Below are 25,099 nucleotides of genomic sequence, written 5' to 3'. Positions count from 1 at the left end.
GGTTCCAAGTTTCCTTGACAGTGGTTCCTTTTGACAATATTCAGTACTGATGTAAGAGCTCAGCATGTACATAGGAGCTAACTTATTAGCCACATTTGCTTTTGTGTATCTAATAACTTCCCTTAATTATCTAAGGCCTGAAGAGGTTTCCCCCATATATACATGGCAGAGCCAGGTGGTAGACATGAATTTCTACTCCCAAAGGCCTAGTAGAGTGCCAAAGATGTGTCCTACCTCTCACTGTGCCAATCTCATCTTCTTCTCCAGGTATTTCGTACCGATCTGATAACAGCTATGAAAATCCCAGATTCTTACCAACTGAGCCCAGATGAGTACTACATCCTTGCTGATCCCTGGAGGCAAGAGTGGGAGAAAGGTGTTCAGGTGCCAGCAAATACAGAAACAATCCCTGAACCAGTGGTTAGGTAAGCCTGATCTTCTTCTGTTTGTGAGATACCTTCAGTTGGTTCCCCCCCCCTCAGAGAGTGCCATGTTCTGCCTCTTATGATTCAATGAGGAATCTTTACATGGTCCCAGTTGTATAGGGTAGTTGTATAGGGGCTAACTTTTCCTGTGGGAGTTAAGAGTCAGGCCCAATGTCACCATGTGGCATCCTCCAAAAGCTGTTATGGTATCAACAAACTGCTTTCTGATTTAGGGCTGTTTGATATGCCCGAGAGAATCTCACTTCTTCTTTGACTCACTTGGGTTCTGAGCTAGAAGGCAGAACCAGCATTAACTTAGCTGTGCTGCTGTTGGAATAGGATCAGTCCCAGCTTTAACCACTGCACCAGCAGAAATCGGATTGCAAGCATGACATGATTCAAAGGAGTTAGTGGTTAATGAGAGGGTTTATGTGCACCTGAAAAACTACCTTGGGTATAAATTTCCCTGAGGCGGCAATCCAAAACCTGCTTGCCTGGGTTAAGCCCAATTGAATTCAGGACTTGCTTGTTACTAGACATGGTTAGAATTGTGCTGTTACTTCAGATAATTTGAGTGGATTTTGGCAGCCAAAAGCCTACTGCTGGTTGCATTATATGGAATGCTGCTGGGGGATAATGAATCCCAGGCTATTGCTGTGTTTTCCACCCTCCTGATCTTTCCTGTTTTGATGGCTTTGCAAAGTCTCAGGACAACTATGGTAAGTTAAAGTCAAGTGTGTTTGAACATAAGCAATAAATGTCCCCCGTCTCACCAAATTCTGTTTTCAAAGATTTTCACAAGTCCATACTGGACAGAACTGCATTCTATCTCCCTGTTTTCAGAGTTTCTTTCAGTGATATATTATATAGCAGGGATGTCCTACAGGTTGATTGCAGGGTGTCCCTGGTCGATCCCGAGACCCCGATGCCCCCCCAAAAGCTCTACATCTTTGGCTCAGCCTCCCCCCCAAAAAAGCTCAACAACTTTGATGCCATTTTTTAAATAGTGGGAATAAATCATAGTCTCTTGGAAGTTAGACGTGCCTGTTATATAGGGTCACTTGAACCTCTGAAATTGTTTTCCGTGTATTGCACATTTGACCACCCCCAGGAATGCATTCTTATAGAAACCATAATGCAGTCCAGGCTGCCTATAGATGCAGCTTCAGGGAAGTAATTCCCACAACAGTGTGCGGCCACAAGGGCACAAATTTCCACTGGGAATTGGCTTTTTCCTTGGACATCCTCTGACTCCTCATGGATGAGGCTGACTGTGAGACACCCCATGATTTTATTTTGAGAAGTATTGTTATCATTGGCACAACATACCTAAGTGAGTGGCTGGTGCTGAGAAGTGGTGTTGAATAGGGTTTTGCCTTCCCCTTTTCATGGTATATCTTGTAGAGCAGATGTTTATGGCTTGGTGCTGAGACTTTATGATAGAATACAACTCTTAAGTAAGTAATTGTTCAAGATTCTGCAAAAGAATTCTGGCAAAGAACAGTTCCAAACCCAAATCTCCCATCTCCTGGCATCCTTATTAGCCTCTTATTAAACGCTGAAGCCCGAATGGAGAAGGTCCTGTTTAAATTAATCAAGGCTGCTCTTGCACATGATGTACTGCAAAAGCAAATGACTTGCATTTGAGCAGGCTTTGGCCAATAATATCCCTGCCTCTGCATTTTGCCATTTCTTTTTTCTTTCCTGCGTCTTCTCAAGTCAACTTTGATATCGATATCAAAGATCCTGGGGCTTTCTGCACTTAAAAGATGTAATTCTGAAGCCCACTGTTAATCTGTGAAAATCAGTGCGTTGAAAGAGCTCAAGAGGATTTTAAGTGCATTAAGGTGTTTTCAGATTTCATGCAGGAAATTCCTCCCCGCCCCCCCCCCAAAAGGATGGAAATATTTTAGTAAAGTCAATAACTGCCTGAAGCACAGCTTGTCCAGCAGTGACAGCAGCAACAGCTGTTGGTGGAGGAAAGTTATGAAATAAACTTTTGTGCACTCATCTCCTTCCATAAGGATTTGGGGAGGGTTGGGGGATGAATGACATGACTGGAAAACAACAAAACTTCAATGAGGAATCTAAACGCGTCCAAAATGGAAGCCATAAAAATGGAATTTAAAGTTTATTTAATCCTTAAAGAAATGCTGGGTGGAATATCTATTTTTACCAACTTTGATACACAACCACAGTCTGTAGTCGTAAATGTCCTGCTCTAGGGCTGAAGGTTGATTTTGGTGCTGTGTCAAGATGAAAAGTGATAGCTTGAAGTTGCCTGGGCCGGAGGTGCCTATTTAAAGACAGACTAAACGGATTCACTTTTTTTTTTTTGGCAAGTAGACTTTGCAGGCAAGCAGTTTGTTTAATGAGATCTTCTCTTTCACCCCACTGAGGAGATAGCCAAAGGCTCTGGACACAGCCCAGCACAGAAGTGGGCACCCATAAAGCCTTTGAAATCAAGGCTTAAATGTTCCTAACTCCATGTTGGACTGAGGACTCTGAATGATATACCGAGACCAAGGGATTGCATATGGAAGCTGTGCTGTACAGTGTTTCAAAGGGGAAGAAAAATGCTTTCGCATAAACCAAAAGCATTTTTCTTGAGTAAGGAAATGTGTCCTGTCCTAGGGCTGTTGTGCTTCAGGCTTCATTATTCCACCGTCTTTTCTGAACTAATTGAATCATCTGCCACACACTATCAAGCCATTGTTGGCATTTCACAATACCATCTGAAGAACTCTTGACTTTTGGCAAAGGTTATACAGTACTGAACCCATTTGCTCTGTCCTATCAGTTTTTCCGAGGTTCAAGCAATGGTTTCTGTAAACCAGGCACTGATTCTCTACACCAGTCATGGGTAGAACTAAGGTTTGCAGGTTCTATTTTTGACTGTTGTAACTAGAACCCCGAGATCCATCAACCAGAACTAGGTGCAAAATTATGGCTCAGAGGCCAGAGCCAGAAGCAAAGTGGTGATTAAGAGGTAGCCTCAATTAACTATTGCTCTCCATGAACCATACCTTTGAATAATCTCCATATGCAAGTATAAATCTATATCCAAAGTACTACAAAAGAGAGATTTCAATGTATTTGAGGGGATATCCTGTTTAGGGGCATTAGAAATGCCATTCTACTACAAATCATCCTACAATGTACTAGTAGATCCCATTGTACTTTTTAGCCACTCTTGTGCGGGTCAGTGGTCTGAGATGATGAAATGAGTTTGATGTGGGATACCAGCAGCGCAGCCTGGAAGCGTCCTGCACTTGGGAATCAGGTGATCTCAGATAGCCAGTCACATGCTTTTGCCTGCTGCAGTCATTCAGTGTGTTTAACCCATCACTTAGGGAGGCCACCTGAATCCCTTTCCAGCTCTAGAATGTCTGCCGCTGGTAGACCTGACCATCTCACATTACACAGGAGCACCTTTCACAGTTCTGCAGAACGTGGCCCTTCTCTGTTGGCTGTGGATAGGGTGCCACCCAGCAGAGTTCATCTGTACTTCTATCCCTTGCCTGCATCCATCCTTGCTCAGCCATCTGCACGTCATTCTAAATTAGTGAGTCGAAATGGAAACCACAGCTTCCTGTGTCAGTAATGCAGGTGCATCTAAAATGCCCATTATTTCCTGTCAAGTGGCCATTTCAGTTTGCAACTTCCTACATTTTCTCATAGGCTAAAAACAAAGAGTCCCACTTCCACAGGAACATATCAAGACAGCTTTTATCTCCTCAGCTAGGTTTCAAAATAAGGAGTGATTTTTCAGGAGTGTCGCTACCACCTTGTAAGTCTGTTGTATCTCAGTTGTGACCACATTTTAAGAATCGATAGCATAGCCACTTTGCCTTGCCATAAATGACGGTAGTTAGCACAGCCAATAGAGGGGACCAGGAGTGTGGAATATAAATAGTGACACTGACGGCTGTCTTTATGGCAGCAAACAGGAAGGAGGGACGGGGGATGTATGCATGTATTGTTCCTTCTCTGAATACCCCAGGTGTTTTCCACTTTCTGTCATATGCTAGATGATAGTCCCATTCAAAAGAGGAAGGCGGATTTCAAACACAGAGTTTATGACTTCTGGCTATAAACAACACTTTGCACGTTTCACTTTATGACAAAAGCATGCACCCTCAACATTCTGTACATGTGAGACCCTGGAAGTATGATTTCTGTTTTGTCCAAAAGCAGGCTTCAAATAAAAACTGAATTTATGGAGGGGTTTCAGACTCTCTGGAAATTTTCTTTCAGATGTTACAAAGTCAGTCCTGGTTAGCTGATTTTAGAACTGCTGTGGGGAGACTTTGTGATGTCTGAAACCACGTTTCCCCCATAAAGATGAAGTAGCTACATAGTTGGCCCTTGAACAGTTGCTCTAATCTTCTTTTTTCCAGAGTGACTACCCTGGGCCAGTTAAATAAGGAGCAGGTGCTTCAAGGCTTTACAAAGCTGCCCGTGTCTAAAAAATGAGTAGATTATTTGGATTGATTTTGTGCCATCTGAAAATAGTCACAAAACCCTCATGCCAAAGGAGCCTTGGAAAATCCCACATCTTACTTACAAGAGGGATTTGGCTACTCGTTAAAGAGGGATGGCTCTGCCATGCAACTTAGCAACTACTCCCCTTTTTTTCTGGAGTGTCCCCATCCCTGCAGTATACACACTTGGGGAGGTCCTTAAAGCTGTTGAAGTGACGGGTGGGGAATGAGGTAAGAATATGTGACTTACAGAACCTGTACATGAACAAAGTAGCAACTTTTTTTTTTTTACCAGTTATACCACATCCTTCCACTGCAACATTTGGAATCTCAGACCTTAGTGGTTGTCTTCCTCTTAATGTTTTCTTTTCAATTTGCTCAAATAAACAGCACAGATGACCTAATGCTTGCTCAAACAAAAATGGGCAATTGCCCCCTCTTTAAGGTCTCTTCATAATGGGACAGCATAAATGCCTCTCTGAAAGTGAAAATGAAAGCCGTGGGGTTTTAAGCCAGCAAGGAGACAAATGCCCTGTGTTCTGTTGTGCTAATGCTGTCATTCTTGACAGTGATTTACATTGGGAATTCCTAGAGGGGAAAAGAGCCATACCAAGGTCTGGAAGCCACAAACACAGGCAATAGCATGTCATGACACATTTAGGAAATAATTCCGCTACATGCCATAGACAAATAATCTTCCTTAGTTAGCAAATGTTTAGATGATGCACAGATAATTTTTTTTCCTGGGAGGGAAAGACGGAAGCAAGATAATTTCTCTGCCTGTTCCTCCTCCTCTCCCAGCAATGAAGTCATTGGCTTCTGAAAGGAAATATTATTATTTTTGCTTTTCTTTTCATCTTTCAGCTTGGGTATCTATAAACTGACAACCTACTTCCTCATTGCCTCTAGGTGTGCATGCCCCAGACTGAAAAATAGGTTGTGGGACATATTTCTAGTGCTCCTGAATTCTGAAGCACGGGGTAGGGAAGGCAAGAAGGGTTTATTTAAAACATGTACCCCAGATATATATTTTAAAATTAAGATAGTGAAAGCCCCCTTGAAACCACTTGGTCAAGACGTAAGAGTGCTTCCATGACTGTTGCTGATTACAAAGGAAGAAATGATTTCTTGATGGTTTTCTTGGGTCTGAGCCCGTTTGATCCAGCCACAGTCCTCTCTCTTGTTCCCATTTAAGGTCTGTTTCATACCATGTATTGATTTCTTTGCTCTCCATTATCATTGTGTTTCTTACCTGGCAAAATTTTGGCACAGGTGTCTTGCACCATGAATTTTGGAAGGCAGGCTCCCAGTGCCTTACTCTTTGCACCATTGTGCTGGCATTCCAGAGAAAATATCCGCTGACCAGCTCTCCACCGCCATTCAGTATCATCAGTGTGAAACCTGTCTTGCTTGAACCCACTTGCCTCCAGAGTATCTGCCCTGACAGCTATATTGCTCATGCTAGGCAATCATTTCTTCGTCATCCTTTTCTGTTAAAGTTCTGTTATTTCTTTTTTTTTTTTGCAGAGAAGTGCATGACAATTTTTTTTAAGAGACCAAATAGCTGCAACAATTTGACTTGGTAGTCCCCTTCAATAGTTTCTCCAAATCATGTGGAGGAGAAAGAGTCAGAGTAGGGCCCACAACAACTGACTCTGCCCCCCGAGTCACACCTCCTGCTAATCCTAACCCTCACCACTCCACACCTCCATTAGGGCTGAAGATCTGAAGTGGGGATCCTGGCTCCCCATGTGATTGAGATCCCTGATCATGCAGGGTTCTCAGTCATGTATGGAACCTGCACTTGTTGCGTAGGCTTCCACCTTCAGATCTTCAACTGAATGGCGCTAGTGAATCAGCAGAATAAAATGGTAGAGGCTTTAGTGCAGTGGTAGAAACCCCAACTTGGAAACATGAAGTTCCATTCTCAATTTCTGGAATCTACAGTTTAAAAAAAGGATATCCATAGCAGGGTACCTTCATAGCAGAGAACCTCTGCTTAAGGTTCTAGAGCAGGCATCCCCAAACTTTGGCCCTCCAGATGTTTTGGACTACAATTACCATCTTCCCCAACCACTGGTCCTGTTAGCTAGGGATCATGGGAGTTGTAGGCCAAAACATCTGGAGGGCCGCAGTTTGGGGATGCCTGTTCTAGAGAACTAGATGGACCCCTGGTCTAACTGAGCTAAATCAGTGGTCTTAGTCCTTATAAAGTGACCTTTTATTAACACAGGGAAATGTTCAATTGGAAACTTGTTTCTGTTAAAAAGGAATTGGAACAGCTTATGGTTAAGCAGTTTATGATAGCTATACCCCCCCCCCCTTTTGCAGTACTGTACTGAAAGACCTCAAAATGCTTTGCGAACAGTCACAACTTTCTGGCAGTGCCTTTTCTGTGTATACTCCATGTGTAATATGAATCTGTTTGTAAGTACATTCTGGGTCACTGAGCAACTATTATTGATCAGTGTTTTCACTAACAGTGCATTACAACACCATCAAGGTCTGGTGTGGTAATACTTTCTAAACAGGGATGCTTGATGAGGACTTTTTTCCTGGGTGTGACAGGTTGTGAAATCGATATCCTCTATAATTATTGGATTTCACCTTAGTAACTGGTGAGGTGTCAAGATGAACTATTGTTTATCGTGATGACAACAATCTGCAACAAACCTTGGGCTTGTGTACTCTCCCTCCTCTCTCCTCAGATGTGGCTGCAATGTGCAGATTATATGGTTTTGCTTCTGGTTATCATCATCATCACAAACTAAAACTTCAACCAGTTTGCCAATCTTAACTATGGTTTGTTTGAAACAGGCCAGCTTCAAACCATTGAAACCATTGGGGTTTATTCCCAAGTAAATGTGCTTAGGACTGCAGCTTTCATGTATGCACTGGCCTCGGGTGTAGCTTCCCTCTCCTACCCTGTAAACATATAAGTTTGAATTATTGTTTCTAGTCATTCCCATTCTGTATAAAGCTGTGCAAATGATACCATATTTTTTTAATGGCAATGTACATTTCTTGCCTGAATTCATCTCAGTGAGTATCCTCGTTAATATCTTTATAGGTCAGATTTCATAGATTTCTAATCAGCTGTACAGGATTTGAAGCACATAGCAGATGCATGAGTGCGCACAGGCAAACCCACCAAATCCAGTTCCTCTTGTCCTTTAATAGGTGGTTGCAAATGCATGCATTTTTAATTGAAAGACTTCAAGATACTTTATGTTGCTTCGATAATCAATCCTAGTCCTTTTAATGTTAGTAACTCTGACCTAGCTCAGACCTACTCAACTTTTGACACCCCTACCCCCAAAACCAAGCAGAGTCCACAAGCCATACCGGTACATGTCAGGCCACCAGGATCTCAATAACAACAGCCAGGTTAGGATTGTAAAAAAATGGATTTGGATTTAGCTTCTGTTGGGGAGTACACGCTATTTCTGAAAAGTTCCATCCCACAATTTTTTGCACTTCCCTCCCATCACATATGCAGAAATGTGCCCCTTACTCCACACTCACACAGTCAGCAACAAAGAGGGGACATAGATCTTGACTGGCATCCAGTGCCCTCTTAAGGGCATCCACTCTGTTTTCAAGAACTGATTTACGTATGCAGTATCTCTTTGGTCCCAAAGCCTGACAAGTGAGTATTCAGTTCCCCCTACTGCCCAATCCATTCCTATCACACAGAAGGGCCTTTCTCATTAATAGGTTTCTCTGAAGAATAGGAATTAACAGCTGGTGCATCAAGCAGCAAATATGCAACTAATATAACTGAACATTGCTGATATTTACAATGCAGCAAAATTGCTTTTTGTCATCCAATCCCCTCACCCCAAAAATCTGTCCCTTTGTTTTTGTTGGAATGGAACCAAATCTTTACTTGTTGCTCAGTGTCTCTATTCGATTTGTATCCATAAGCCATTCCATAAAATACTGAAAATGTTCCCCTTAATCTCTTGTGTTTTAATAATAGACTCCCGATTATCCCTCAGAGACATTGCTGTAGGTCGCAAGTGCTTTTATTCTCAAGGACTCTGCATGGCAGTTATCTTCTGGATGATGGACTGGAGTTCAGACTTAAATAATTCATTTGTTCAGCCTGTCAATTTTTTCTAGAAATGTTAAAAGTGAGAAAGGCATGAACACCAACACTTTTTGGACTTAACTAGTCGGCTGAGTATCAGGCTATTTTAATACACCAATAACAGCTTGGGATCTATTTTAGGAATGCTGTCTACTGGATGGCAGCTTAGTCTTCCTGTTTGTTTATTTATTTTTAACCTGTTAAAAATGTATCTTCAGACACCTCCCCCGGAACAGATTTCCTGTGGAATTTTCAGAGCTGCATAGGAATGTGGCCAAGTTGCATGCATATTCATATTTGTTGTGAAGGCTCGATGCACAATGGGATTTGTAGTGTTCTTTTTTGTGGATCAAAATGAGTGGGGGGGGGGCACATGCTGCCACTTAGTACAGTTGGAATAGGTTGCAATGATGTCAGCTCGGCAAGTGACACGGTCTGCATCTTGCTGAGAAACTCCCGTGTTTCTTATTCAGAACAGAATTGTGGAACGTATTAGTAGTGTTGTTGCTTGATATGTTGAAATTTCAATGAGTTAAAACAACCACGTGCGCATATGCAAGTGGGCACATGTGATTTTAAAATAGGATAATATAGCTATCACAAGAACAAATAATTCCCATTGCAGCCCATGTGACAACAAGAAAAACTTTCCTGGTCCATGGCAAGCCTGTGGTGGACTTGCAGAAAGTAACAGAGCAGCTTAGAATTGAATCCAGGCAAAGCAAGAGAGAAAACCTGTTTTCTGACTCACTTCTACAGGCATTGTTCGCTGTGGCTAGGATGGATAGTAAACAATCATGGTAAGGGTTTTAAGTTTCATTCCTGTGATGAAGTGGATAAAGTGCTGGGACTGAATGTGAGAGATGCAGACTGAAATCCCTGCTGAGCCACAAAGCTCACTGGGTGGCCTTGAGCCAAGTCAGTGTCTCTCAGCTTAAAATTCTTGGGCCATTACTGTAGTCCTGTGAATTCTTTTGACCTGAAGTCTTAGAGGAGGGAGACACAGGCAGGATACTTTTCCATGCCTCTTCCCCACCCTCATCACAATGCATAGAAAGCACACGTGCATTAGCTAATACAGGTTATGATTCCTGTGTGGCTTGGGGAGAATGGGAACAGGGCAGGAAAGGGACCACATATAAGCCTGAGTCCAGCTCCTAATCTCATAGGGCATAGAGATGAGTTCAGAAATGCATCACACATTTTAACTGTCTCAAACATGCCACCAGCTGAGATATTCCATTCTAGACAATGCTCCTGGTAGATCTGGAAGCGTTCCAAACCAAAGGTATGTCTCTGGTAGTAGACTTTAAATGCCAGCTCTCTCTCTCTCTCTCTCTCTCTCTCTCTCAAGCTCTTTTAAAAACGAGGGATAAGGTTTCTAACACATTGTTAATTTCAATTTAATGAGCCAGCTCGTGTTTGAGAATTGGTATCAGTGTTGCCAAAAGTGTATGAAAATAAGCTTTGAAAGGGGGAAGGATGGAGCAATACATTAACTGGAGCCAAATTACTAATACAAAAGCATCTGGAATTATTTATCTAATTATCAAAGCCGCAATATTTTCAGAATTCTTTCAGCAATGAAACAGACAACTATTCATTTGCACTCCTCGGTTAAAAAGGCACTATGGGAAAGTGTTGCTCTCCTCCCACACCCACCAATAAACTATAATAATTCACCCTTCTGATCATACCTTCCAACTCCCGGTTAGAAAAATCCAGGATCAGCAGCGCTGGCACCAGAAGTCGCTTCCAGACATGTGTAGAAGCAACTTCCGGTGCCAGCGCTGCCCAATTTCTGGTGCCCAGACATGGGCAGAGCGGCACAGGAAGTCGCTTCTGTCCAGACATGCTCAGAAGTGACTTCCGGTGCCGCTCTGCCCGATTTCTGGTGCCCAGACATGGTCAGAGCACCTGAAATCGGCTCTGCGCATGTCCAGACATGCACAGAAGGAGCCTCCCTGGCAGGTACTGAAATCCGGGGGATTTACGGGATTTTCCCACTCCAGGCTGCCAGCGGGAAACGGTTTAAAATACGGGGGTTTCCCGCGAAAAACGGGAGACTTGGCAGCTATGCTTCTGATAACAAATATCACAATGGCACCGAAGCCCACCAATAATGAAGAGATGGTGAGATGGCTACTAAAGAGGGATCATAGTGCCCTTGGTGTATACATGGCAGCCGGAGCCCATATGTAATTTGGTTGCAATGTAAACAGACCAGTGTTTATTGATGTCCAGTGAAAAGTTGGAGGACTTCATGGGAAAGTTTATTAAAGTTTAAAATCCTATATTGCTCCCTGATACAATACTTGATTTTAAAATGCTTAGGATCATAGTCATGACGGCTTAGTACATGCCATTCTGTGTGTGGATTGCCCTTTTGTCTACCTTGCACAGAAGAGTTTTCTGGGCGGGAGGAGTGGGAGAAGAATGCATCCAATAGTTGAGGGAGTTACGATTGAGAGATCTTTGTTTCCAGACATTTTGGGATCTCTATTGACCTCAGTGGGAGTTTCTTAACTTCTGTCACCTCATCTGCAGATTTTATATGCCATTCCATGCCATTGTCTCTCAGGGTGAGAAATTATATCGGAGTGAGTGTGGGATTCATTCTCCCCTCCCTCTGCTGCTCTGTCTATTTTTGTTTCTTGTGCAACAGCACACTAGCACACCTGCTGCATTGTCATGTCTTCAGACCCCGCCATTGCAAGGGGACTTACTAGCATGCTTGTTTATATACATATACATACATAGGAATACAGCTTTTACTTTCATTGAATGGTATTTTGTTGGTTTACCAGTGGGTATGATTTCAGAAAACTTTTCATTCTTTCCTAGGATTTCTTCCTCCCCCCTCCACAATATCACCAGCCCCTTCCCATGTCTGTGAAAGTCATAAGACTTGGCAAAGCTCTAAATCATTTTGCCAGATACATTTAATAAGCAGCTATAATTATCAGAAAATAAAAAACATCCCTTTTGCAGTGTGTTGTATTTTTTTTGGAGTTGTGCTATTTTTGTAAAATAATTCCTGAGTGAATCAAGGTGGCAGTAAATAACAATGTGAGATTTAATTGTAGACTGCTAGCAGAACTATCGTCCCACTTTAATAAGCTGATTTGTTTATGGACATTGGCCATGAAGGTTTTATATTAGAATGTAGGTAGAGAGAAGATGACTGACTTTGACATAATAAAATTAAGGATTTGCATAAGGGAATTACTATATGGAATGATGTAGCATGCCTATCTAGCACATTAAAGAGGAACAATTTGTATATAAAATAAGAAAACATATTTGCTCCTGCTGGTTAGCATTCATGATACAGAATACTCAGGAGCTGTATTGAACCATTTTTCAACCATGCACCAGCTTCATAGTTCAGCTATTGGCTTATTTTCCCCTCAAGCGCCTCTGGCAATTTCTCATACAGTGTTTTAATTGTTGTAACCTGCCCTGGGACCTTGGGGTGAAGGGGGAGGAATGAATTTTAATAAGAACAACAACAACAACAACAACAACAACAACAACAACAACAACAACAACAACAACATAATACTACTACTCAGGGGCAAGTCTAGGTTTGTTTGTTACAGAGAATACCAGATTTTATGGCCAACAACTGTTCCCTGGCAGACAGACTGGTATGGTACATATGTGGTTGCCACATTTATGCAATACACTAATAAGTGCATGCTTACTGTATTGTATGTGTGTGCTCAGAAACATACATGAGATGACCCTGCAGCTATTAAAACTAACATTTTTATTTTTTGCTTCTGGAGCTTCCTTGAGTGTGTCAGGGCTGTTGCAGCCATTCACAGATACGCCCTGACAGGCCTTGATGCAACAAGCACTGTCTGCAAATATAGCAACAGCTAGCCAGAAGTGATCACTAATTGCAGCAACTGAAAATGGGCTGTGCCTAAGGCATAAAACATGACCAGGACTCTGTACAGCCGTACCTTGGAATCTGTTCCGGAAGTCCACTTGACTTCCAAAGGGTTCAAAAACCGAAGCATGGCTTCTGATTGGCTGCAGGAAGCTCCTGCAGCCAATCGGAAGCCCTGTCGGATGTTGGGCATCCAAAAATTGTTTGCAAACCGTAACAGTCACTTCTGGGGCCAAACCGTTTGGGAACTAAGCTGTTCAACTTCTAAGGTACGGCTGTATCTCTTTTTGTGGATATCCTGGGCCATATATTGCATGCTGCAAACAAATGTTTCCCCAAGGACAGTTGTGTAGTGAAGATTTGAAATACCTGAAATGGCCACTGGCTTCCAGTTGCATTGCACTTTATCGTGCATTCCTGCATAGTTGCAGCTTGGTAGGCACATGGAACAAATCACCCTTCTCCACCTTTCAGAATACATGCATTTTATTTTATTTTTAAACAAAGAAGTAATAAAGATATTCAGAAAGTAAGGAACCATTGTGGTGTTACGAAGCAGCAACAGGAGAAGAAAAGCTAGAGGTGAAAACAAATCATACTATATAAGAAAATCCCATGGCATCTGGTTGAGGCAGATAGCCAGGCAAATGCTTTATTTTTTTCATGGCCACATACTGTGCCCACCCCCACCCCCTAGTAGTTAAGTCATGATTATTTGTTCCATTGAGGTTTCTTGGGCTGGAGTGGCTCCCCAGGGGGCAGAGCTTCAGCGATGTCCTTCACTGGGAGGGCTGAGGAGATGGCAAAGTCATGGCTGCACAGAAGCAGCAGTGGGAACACCAGATTGGCTTTGCTGGTGTGTCTGCCATGTCCTGACCTCACTGCCTCCTGTTCCTCCTAGTAAGCATCAACAGCAGGAGGCTGTTGCAGTGGCTCCACATGACCAGGAGAGCCATTCCTGCTCAAGACTAGTTTTTTAAAGGAGTATTGCATGTTTGAGATGTGACCCCAGATGCTGCTGTTTCTGGAATCACTAAGCCAGTCACCCCTGTGTTCCAAATCTACCAACCTCCACACATCTGTTAGAGGCCCTGGTTTAATGGGAGCAACTCTTTAGCCCAAAGTGTAAACATGGTTGTTCCGCCATGAACCCTCCAGTTCATGTCTAATTTGTAATTATGAGGATAAACTGTCAATCTGGAGTTGAATCAAAATGATCTATATGACTTGGGGCACACCAGTTATAGTCAAACAGTTGGATGTTGGGATAAATGTAAGTGCTGTTCACACTGACGCTCCTCTTGCTGCATAGTTTGTTAATTACCTTCTACCTTTAATGAGGGGGAGAGGTGGTGGAAGGGAGCGCACAAGTTCAGAACCCGCTTTTGATCTTGCCCTATATAGAATTCGATGGTGAAGCAATATCTGAACAGGTCCCAATTACTAGTTAAGGGATGCTGCTTTTAATCCTGGCACGCAGAATATTCACAACAAATGTTCAGTGTCGTGGATGAGTAACACATACAATAAATTTGTTGTAACTTGTTTTGGGGGAGCAGTAATAATCTGGGAATCACTTCTCTGCTGGGTTCCCAAGTATGTTTTGACTTCAGTAGAACACAATTCTATGCACATTGAGTCAGAGGTAAGTCCCGCTGAGTTCAGCTGGGCTGTGATGATACCAAACTACTGCATTTGGTGACCCAATTGGCAAGAGATTTGTTCGCTTACTCTTCTGCAGAGGCCTTTTTGATCTCCTATTCTAGAGTGATATTACCAGAGCAGTGCCACAAGGCCTAAGTTGCTCTTTGTCACTTTTGATTGCGCTAGGCAAGTCACTTCTTTTCACTGTACATCTTGTTATGCCATTTATCTTGCAGCAGTAACAATTTATTTCTCACATTTATTCCCCACCCTCTCTCTAAGGACCTGGCGGCAATTTTGGTTTAGAAAGTACTGGATGCCTTGAGGCAGGGCCAGCTGCTCCCATATGAATTTGCCTCAAATATCAATACCCTCATCAGGCACCTAGCTCTGAGTGGCCCCATCTTCTGAGGTTAGGTGAACAGCTGCCAGGAGCAGGATCGTTCCCCTTTTCTACACCCTATTTATAGAATTCCCTACCAACCTGACAGTGACAGTCCCTTTGATGCTGATAGTGTGCCAGCTAAAATGATTTTTTTTTTGCCCAGGCTTTTAGTGGCAAATAATAATAGAATCATAGACTTGTAGAGTTGGAAGAGACCACGAGGATCATCTAGTCCACCCCTGCAAAGCAGGTATCTTTTGCCCAACGTGGAGCTTGAACCCATGACCCTGAGATTAAGAGCCTCATGCTCTTACCAGCTGAGCTATCCCAGATTTAAAAATTAAGAATGTTACTGTGCTGCTGCTATTGGTTTTATTGATGTATTTTTTAAATGTGTTTTATGTTTGCTGTTTTTAAAAAACTATTTTGTTGTAAGCTGTCTGGAGGACTCTGCTCAAAAGGCTGGGTAAACATTTTAAAATAAATAAATACTGTACACAGATGTCACTCCATGTTATCCTTGCCGCAACCCTGTGAGACATGACTATGCCAAGATTACCAGTGAGGTTCATGACCGAATAATATTTTGAACCCAGGTCACTCAGGTCCAATTATAGCATCCTAGCTGCTATATGACACCTTTTCTCCAGATATATCATATTACAAAAACCATGAATGACAAATTACAACATAGAAGCAAATGCCAACCGATGGTATTAATAGTGTTCAATGCTGTGTCTAAAAGAGAGGCTTTTGCTGTGTGAACTGAGGTGAACTGATGGCAGATTATAGCCACAAATGATATTTTTGACAAATCTGGTCTGAAATACATTTAGGTTTTGCCTCCTCTCAGTTGAGTGCATTATTTATTTTCCTTGTATTGTATGCTTTCCAACCAATTCAATAGACTACTTCCCTTTAACGTCATGAATTCAGGAACTTAATTTCTGTCTGAATTTCTGTCTACGGCCCCATTCATGTTTGCCACTTGGCACTTAAAGCGACATGCAAGCAGGGCAAGTGATGACAAACATGCTAAACTCCATCCCACCCCTATGTAACTTTGCCCATTGCCACCGACAAGTTGGAGGGCAAAGTCCAAAGTTGGGAGCCTCATCTACTCGTGGAGACTATACCATGATTCAGGTGCCCAATTTTTCAGGGCCCTGTGTGATGTGGGAAGGCTCCAGCTCATAGAAAGTGACTGGCTTAGCAATGCAGAGTGTTTGTGGAGTTTACCATGCTTGGAGACACCTGTGCTGCTTGTGTGTAGCCTTTGCATGTAAGCAGCACAGCTGATTAGGGCAGTTGAATGTGTGAACTGAATCCATGGAACAGAATTACATTTGAGGTGATAGGACACCCTCACTCCACCCCAGCATTGGAAATAATGCAGGGGAACAAGTTTGTGTTACTCAACGCCATCCAGATGATTAGCAGTAAGTTGTGGGTCCTAAATTGGAAACAGTGTGGATTGAGTTGCCCGCTAAGTCTTTCCATCAAGACCTTCGCTTCCTTAAACATACTTAAATATAAGTGTTTTCAAGAAAAAGATAGGCATAAATTACAGAAACGCATCCACTACCTCTGGGCTGCACAGTCCCTAAAAAGCAGCAGAATAAGGTTACCAGATTTTTTTCAATGAATCCGGGGACACCTTTCAACATCAATAGATTTTGTATGGGGACTGATTTGTAAATCTGGGGACTGTCCCTGGGAAACAGGGATGTCCGGTAACCTTACATCAGACTTTACTCAGCAGAAAGTTACTCTTTAGTGGCAGCCCTCCTTCCTTACCATGCTGAATTCGGCCTTGAACTACTTGCCTCCTGGCTGTCTAACTGTTTTAATGGACCTCCCTTGTCATTCATATGCCACCAGGAATCATGGGAATGCAATTTCCTGTGGGACGGGCAATAGCCCTGCTTTGCACGCAGAAGGTCTCAGGTTGAATCGCCAGCATAAGCTCCTCCCCTTGGGATCTCTGCTCAAGGAATGTTTAGAGCTTTTCATTTTCCTGCCCTCAGACTGGGATGTACCATCCCACACATTTCGCTGCCTTAATGTTTGATGAGCCTTGGGGGGGGGGGGCGCGGCGGCGCTTGGGACTCCAGGTTAACCCTATGCCACCCAATCACAGACAGGTAAAAACAAGCACGCTCATTTTATATACAAGCACTCCAGGACAGTCAAGTCCAGTTCCTTCACAGTCTGTGATAAAAGTCATTTTTTGATGTTGTTCGCCTGCATGTTTGAAGTGAGCCTCCAATGTCTTGTTCTCCTTGCTTTCCAAATTTACATATACTTCGTTTCAGGGCATGCCAGTGTCCACCATGCATTTAAACTTTATCTGAATATCTTTGATGTCCTCCACCTGGGCCATTCAGATGAATGTAGCTGTACTGTGTATGAACAAATGGATCTTGTACCTCCAATGCAGGCTTTACATTCTCAGACATATCTGCTTCCAGAGTAAGGAGCCCTCCAGTGCCTCTGGCTGTAAATGAAAGCTTTTAATAGGGTGGTTTGCTGCACACCCTGAGATGAGCTCTCAGAGGTTTCCTGTTCTAACATCACTTATTAACATCATCTTGAGATGACTCATCTCTGCCTTTCAGTTCGTCTTGTTACTCCCACCTCTGGCACGAACTTCAAACGGCTTCAAAGGGGAAAAAATATATAATCAGCATACCAGACTGCAGTAGTGAAGGAGCATCTCCTGGCTATTTGCTTAATTTTTGCAGGTACAAACCTTTCCACATATGAACATGTGGGATAAGCAGCCATATGGCTCTTCTCTTTCATGGTAATGACCGAGATGTGGGGCTTTTTTTTAAAAAAAACCCAGCAATAACAGTATGCCATCGAACATTATTATTGTTATTTTTACTTTTGAACAATCAATTATCTTTGCCTGGGGTAGGGGAGGAGGGAACCAAGCCTGGCCATTGGGCTCTAGGTAGATGCTTCAAATTTTAAAACAAATTTCCCAATTTTAATAGAAATGATTTCCCATATATTCTTGTATTTCACTTAGGCACCTTTAGGTTGAATGCATTTATTCTTTTAATGATTTCCCCTTTCAGTGTATTTATCCCCTGCCCACTTTCTAGCCTGTTTGAAAAGATTCCCTCTGTACATAGGGATGAGTCACTCAGTTCCTGTGACATTTTCTACCCCCTCCAATGGTTATGATCAATTCTTTCTGTTCTCTTATCTCCCTGTATATACCATGCAGAGCCTTTAAAGTTCAAAAGTGTTATCTTGTTCTCTTGGTGGCAGACTTATCTCGACATAAAGTTGGTTTCATTCATATTGTTCCCTCCTTTAAACTTAAGAACACTCATCCTGAGCTTTTTGATGTTCACTCTTGGTGCTTCACATTAAATCCCCATCTTTTTAATTCTGAACCTGGAACGTTCCTATTTTCCACCCAACACCAACAGAAGCAGCTAAGATATGAGGCAGTGCAAAATTGCAGCTGCCAGACCAAATCTGCAATGGGTGTTTCACTTACAGTAGGTACACTCAGTGCCTCCTGTTGGCCCAGACTGAACATCATTTTTAAGGATGGAAAGGCATGCTTTTAAAGCATTACATGGCAAGGATTTCAACTTCTGTATCTCTCTCTCTCTCTCTATCTCTCCATAATTTACCATTTACACCATGACAAATAATAATCCCTGTTAGCTACCAAGTTATTTTCAAGGTTTGGGAACTGGGATACCTAAAGGATTGCCTTCTGTTATTCAGACCTGCTAGAATGTTAAGATCAGTGGAGGAAGCTTTGTTAGCAGGTAGCTTTTTAAAATATTTTTCTTGCTAACAACATGGATGGGCCTTCTCTGGAGTGGCACCCATTCATTGAAACACTCTCTCTCCTGCTGGACAGGAGGCACTCACAGGAGACTGTTAAAACACATTTCTTTTGCTCTGGCTTTCACCAACTAGTTCACTGGCCCATTTTAGATATTATGTACATTCCTGACACTGGACAATATCTAACTAATGTGTCTTGCTAGCACAAGTGTTTACACTTGCATAACAGAACACCCTTCCCCTGCATGCCTTCTAAAGTTCCAGAGCAGATTTGGGGAGGACGCAGGGGGAGGAGAGAGGAGAAGTGCCATTGCACAGGTGTATATCCTTGCACTGGTGGGGGAGCTCGAGTTGGATGCTGCTTATTTATTATTTGCTATTGATCTTCTTTAAGTCACTGTGTGTATTATATTTGCATCAGCCCTGGCTGTGCTAAGCACTGACTAGGATTGACCTTATACTCAGAATTTGAAACCAGAGTTTGAAACAGATATGCAAACCCTTGTTATGAGCGAATCTGGTTATAGAGTTAAAGCAAACTATAGAATTAATGTGTGGGAGAAGGAAAGAAGAGGGGTATGGAGTATGCATGTCTGCATCATGTTTCTGATCTCAGTTGTGACTGCATTGTACAGTGGTACCTCGCAAGACGACTGCCTCGCGCAACAAAAAACTCGCAAGACGAAAGGGGTTCGCGGTTTTTTTGGTGACTCGTAAGAAGATGAATTTTTCTATGGTCGTGCTTTGCAGGACGATTTTTTTGCATTTTTTTGTTCTGGTTTGTTTTAAATCGTTTATTTTTGCAATACAAAAATTTTCGCAATACTTAATGACTCACGGAACAAATTAATTTCATCTTGCGAGGCATCGCTGTAGCCTGATAGCTCTATGCCACCAGAATGCTGTTGGTCAATGGGAATTTTCGTGTTGGCCAGATGTAAAAGGAGAGAGGGTTCCTGCCTCTTTATAGAGTTGTGTAGAAGAGGGAATTTCAGCAAGTGCAGCTTGTCATGCAAAGCCCTGTGTAGGAGTCTTTCATCTGGCCACCATAGTTGTGTTGCCAATTTTTAATCTCTCCTTGTCCATTGAGGCTTGTGTGGTACTAGGGAAGTGCTAACAATTTATACTTTGCATACATTTACCTGAATCGGTGCTCGACATATTTTAAAAACGCACATGCAAGATCCTGTTAGAAGATAAATTCTAGATTCTGCACAGGCCTTCTTCAAAAGTGCCAAAAGTGATTGGTCATAACAGCAAGCCTCTTTTTCGAAAACAGCGATAACATAACTTACATCTGAATCTATGACTCATTCCATAACTGCCTCAGAAATTACAAGGCCAACTTTTGCCTCACCAAATGTAATTAAGAGGGCTGGGGAAAACACACAAATCTTGGCTTTCCCCACTTCCATCATAAGACTTGAGGAATGGGTAGCATCCTGCCCTCTGTATGTTGTTGGACTACAACTCCAATTGTCTCTTGACTATTAGCCATGCCAGCTAGGGCTGGTGGGAGTTGAAGTCCCCCAACATATAGAGGGCCACAGGGCCCCCATTTCTGAGCTAGACAACATTTTAATAAGTGAGAGAACAAATTTGCAGTACCCTATCATAAAAGCGATACCATGAAAGAAATGGACTCTCAAAGAACCTTCCGCTAGCCTAGAACATGGGCAGAATAGAGGGAAAGGATCATAGAGAGAAGGAGCAGTGAAAGAGGACGTTTATTACAGAATATGTGGCAGACAAGGGTGACCTTAGACACCTTAATTTCTCACCCATAATTAAAATGGGAATAACGGTGATCTACCTCATGGTATTAGTGTGAGGGTGAATGAAATAATAGTTGTATAGCATCTCATATGCTGAAATTGCTATAGAGATGACTGATGGTGATAATAAAAAGAATTTGGGCCTCTGGTGAGCACCCTTGACCTAACTATCCATCCTTCCTGTCTCCAGATGATGTTTCACACGTGAACCATGGTACATTAGCCTGCCTTTTATGCCTCTCTTTTATTTCCATTGTTAACATGTTTATAGCAGGCAGTATTCACTGTGATGGCTTTTTTCTTAAAGCCTTAAGTGGTTACACAATAGTGCTGTATATTATAGTGCTGGACCCCTCCAAAAAAAATACCTTTGGGGAAAGGTAGTCGTTTATATGTGCCTATTCTGATGCCCTATTCATAGATGATAGTAAGGAACACAATATCCTTGGGATAATGTTCGGTTTTAGATTTCAAGGAAACTTGAAGTATATTTTGGCACTGGACTTCACATCAGCCCACTGCCAGGCAACAAGCCTCAGCTTTCCTCTTTGGAGCTGGAGAGGAGGGGTGGGGCTTGTTTTTGGCAATGGGCCTATGAGGCTCTCGCAGCACAGCTCCACAACAGCAAAGCTCGCAATGCCAAAGTAATAAATTCCAGCCCCCTCCTTCAGCTTGGAACTGGGAAGGAGGAGTCCAGGGATTTCCCCCATTCTTATGCAGGGCTGAGCACCTCCATAGCACGCACGGCACAACTGGGGAGGAACCTCATCCCCTCCCCAGCTCCAGGGTTTGGCAGAAGGTTGGGTCATGACACACTTGCCAAAGGACGAGGGAACATCAGTGGAATTGTGGACCTCTGGGCGTTATGCTTGGCATGTTATTTTTAGACCCATTCCTTAATGATACTCAACACTGGATTTGTCTTTATTATGCTTGCAGTATACTGAGTCCTTGTTTCCATTGAATTTTCTACAATCCACTAATCTTTTCCTGGGCAGTTTAAGATCTTATCAGTGTATATGTCGTTAGATCTCTCCACCTCTTCTCATTTTCATCACTTTGCACTTGCTAATGTTGACTCTTACAGGCCAGCACTCCTCAACCTGGTGCCCTCCAGATGTTTTGGATTACAGTTCCATACAGCCAACTCATGCTAGCTGAGGCTGATTGCAGGGCACTAGGTTGGGAAAGTCTGTTTTGAGCTGTTGTGTGAATTTGTCATCCAGCTTAGAGAGCTACTTTTCTACCCTTTTCCACTTTGTTTCGGATTTCACCATCCTGAATTAATTGAATGTTATCTGCAACTTTACTAGCTCATTGTCTCTCTTGACTCCATATAGTTTCTGAATAAAGTAAACAGAACCAGTTGCAAAAGGTAATCTTTGAGAACCTTACATTTCACTTCTAATAATGGTAATAATTATCAACCCCTAGCTCTTCTCTCTCTCTTTTAATTCAAGTACATAATGTTTGGTGGTCACTGCTCTGTGCCTTCTTAAGACCTTCTGAGGCAGAATGAGGCAACAAGTTTGATATTATTTGTTTCATTTATGTATTATTTCCGTTGAAGTGATTTCACAGAACAATAGAAACATATACAAAACAGTCACATATATAAAAACAGATAAAATGGTTGCATATATAAGAACTATTAAAACAATTAACGCATATTAAAATGACTGCCATATAAAAAACAATTTCCAATCAAATACAGATAGATACCAACTGGGACAAATAAGCTTTGTTGAAAGAGAGAACTTTCAGTGTGTTAGCAGCCATTACTCTCATCTATGGGACCTAGAGCAGGAAGTGCCTACCAATCAGCAAATTGTTCTGGGGCCTTGGGAACAGAGCCTTTATACTCCGTAGAAAAAGGGAAGGGTTTTGACTGTTGTGACCAGGCAGGCACACTATGCAGGTTAAAGTTTACTGAGATCCCCAGTTGAAAGCAGGAACCCAGACTAGTACCTCAGGAGACCCAGAACCATGTTTCATGTTAGCTCTGGAAGGCCTTTGGCCACCATACTTCATATTAATTAGCAGGAGCAAAAACCCAGAGAGTTGCATAATGAGAAATGTAGTTGCCTGCTCTTCCAGCTCTTGGGGATATTTCTCATTTTTTCCCCTCTGAACTGACTCTAGGATGTAACAAGGCTCCCTTCATTTCACCAGGGAGTTAGGTACCCTGGCATAACTCTGGCAGCCTCCTTTCTTCTTTCACCTCACGATGAAAAACAAAAGTGGAGGTTACAGTGTAAGGACACAACTCACCAAAATCCCGAGAAAGCTTAGGCCATAGTTACCATCTAGTTTTAATCTATAGTCAAGCTTCAGGTTATTAATTATGCTGGTTAACAGGTCAGCACTTTTTGCCTGAATTTTAATTGAACAGACCAAAAGTATTTCATCACAAAACACATAGTGCAATTCAACATTGCACTATCACAAACATTCTGTCTGCTCAAGCAGATCAGTTTGCCAGATGAAACAGCCCCTCTCGCCTCCTCCAACACACTGTTCTGGAGGTTCTCCAGAGCTGTTCAGAGCCACTTTTGGGGAGGAGGAGAGTGGGGCGAAAGCACCATTGCACAAGCAGAAGCTCTTGTTTGTGTGTCATGTGAATGCGTCCTGTTGTTGTTGTCGTTGTTGTTGGAATTCATTGCTACAAGACATGCTGATGGTTAAAAGGGGATTAGAAAAATTCATGGAGGATAAGTCAGTCAGTGGCTATCAGCCATGATGACTAAGTAGAACTAATTTTGCAGGATAATAACTATTTTTTGACGTTCACCATTACATAGCCTTCTCTAACCTTGTTCCCTCCAGATGTTGGTGGATTGCAGTCCCCATCAGCTGCAGTCAACTTTGCTGATGGTCAGGGAGTGATGGGAATTATGGTCCAGATCACCCGGGGTGCACTAAATTTGGAAAGGGTGGCACCTAGGACATCATCTGTATAAGAATTCAGTCCATCCTGTGAATCTGATGCAGTGGGCTATTGCTAGGAAAACTCCCACCACAGCCAAACAGTTAGTTATCACAGAGTTTTGTGGCATGATTTGCTTCTATGGTAAAATAAATGACATAGATATCTAAGTCAATATATTTAAAAGTTTGCCCTCTCCATTTAGGACGCACACTGCAGCACAGGTATAAATGTGTTGCTCAAGTCAAAAGTAGTGAATCCAAGCATTTAAAAAAACCCAAAATAACCGCTGTTAGTAAGAAGAAACTTGCAGCTCGATAAATTTTAATGTTGATGTGCAAAGCTGTTTTATGGGTCAGAAATGGGCAAAGCAGGGGCAAGGACCCATGTGTTCCAGGTTGACAAGAGCCAACTGCATTAATTCAGGCAGGACCTGGAAGACCTTCTATGAAATACATGTTGATCTGACATATATTCAGACTGGTGTATCTATAACCAGGATCTGGCCCCTAGTTTCCCTCCTGTCCAAGCAACAGCAAAGAAGCATTACCCACACAGTAATGCTACAGAGAGTACGGCTCAGCACTTAACAGGATCCATTAGTCTTGGTAGTGGAGCTCTCCCCCCCCCCCCCCCGGCTAATGGGAACAGCTTTACACCTATTACATGGACATTGTGAAATTCTGCACACTTCAGGAGACTTTCTTGGAAATGAAAAAATACTTTCCTTTTTTGTAGCCTCCCATCAGCTTTGTGTCAACATTGGAAGGCTTCTGCTGTGTTTGCAATATAAACGACTACAGCGGGATTCTGGTAGTTTGGAGACAAGGGCTGTTTTTAGTTCTAACCATTTTATGACTAGCAGTTCAATTACTTATGTTCTCAGCTATCAAATGGACACTGTGATATTTATTTTAAGAGGGTGTCAAGAGGCTTGATTCGTGTACATTTGTAAATTAGACACTGTGTATTATTGCTGTTAGATGTGAGGCTGATGCCTTAATTAAGCTATTAATAGCCAGCCATAATACCCAAACTCTATCCTGTGGTGTAACATATGGAAAAGAAACACTGAGACAAATAAACCGTTTTTGACATGTTTTGCCCTAATCTAGCGATTTCTTATGCGTGTAAGACTCCAATACAGTATACACACAGAGATTCCTCGCTTGAAGCCATGTTACACAGTATGTTCTTTTATTTGTGTGAATTTTTTATCCGTTGATATAAATGGATTTATTCACACACAAACTACAGGATGGGCATTGGATTTCTGTGTTTCAAAAAGTTTATACCTGTGGTATAGCCAACCTTCCTCCACATTTTACACCAGAGGACTGAGACAACAGGACTGTGACTGATTTTTTAGTTTTACAGCAGTGAAATGTTTTTGTTCTAGATTGTGAACTGCTCTTCTATTGCAAAGTGTGTGTAAGTCAGCCTTCACTACCAGAAGTTTTTATCTAGAACTCCCATAGGGCTGATGAACAGTTATGGTCCAAAGCAGGCACCCCAAACTGCGGCCCTCCAGATGTTTTGGCCTACAACTCCCATGATCCCTAGCTAACAGGACCAGTGGTCGGGGAAGATGGGAATTGTAGTCCAAAACATCTGGAGGGCCGAAGTTTGGGGATGCCTGGTCTAAAGCAT

General features: G+C 42.4%; 1 protein-coding gene across 8 annotated transcripts in view; it reads left to right on the top strand.

Annotated features, from left to right (window-relative positions):
* The window catches only part of JADE2 (jade family PHD finger 2), a 156,408-nt gene that overhangs the window by 51,477 nt on the left and 79,832 nt on the right, over positions 1-25,099 (top strand). For all 8 annotated transcript variants that reach the window (XM_035105461.2, XM_060271668.1, XM_060271672.1 and 5 more), the window contains one exon: positions 268-425. In XM_035105461.2, the coding sequence (XP_034961352.1) occupies positions 268-425 (158 nt within the window). The remainder of the gene's footprint in view (positions 1-267; positions 426-25,099) is intronic.

Source organism: Zootoca vivipara, chromosome 2 (genome assembly GCF_963506605.1).
Source record: "Zootoca vivipara chromosome 2, rZooViv1.1, whole genome shotgun sequence".
In the NCBI taxonomy this organism is placed as follows: domain Eukaryota; kingdom Metazoa; phylum Chordata; class Lepidosauria; order Squamata; family Lacertidae; genus Zootoca; species Zootoca vivipara.
This window is presented reverse-complemented; position numbering and strand designations above follow the sequence as displayed.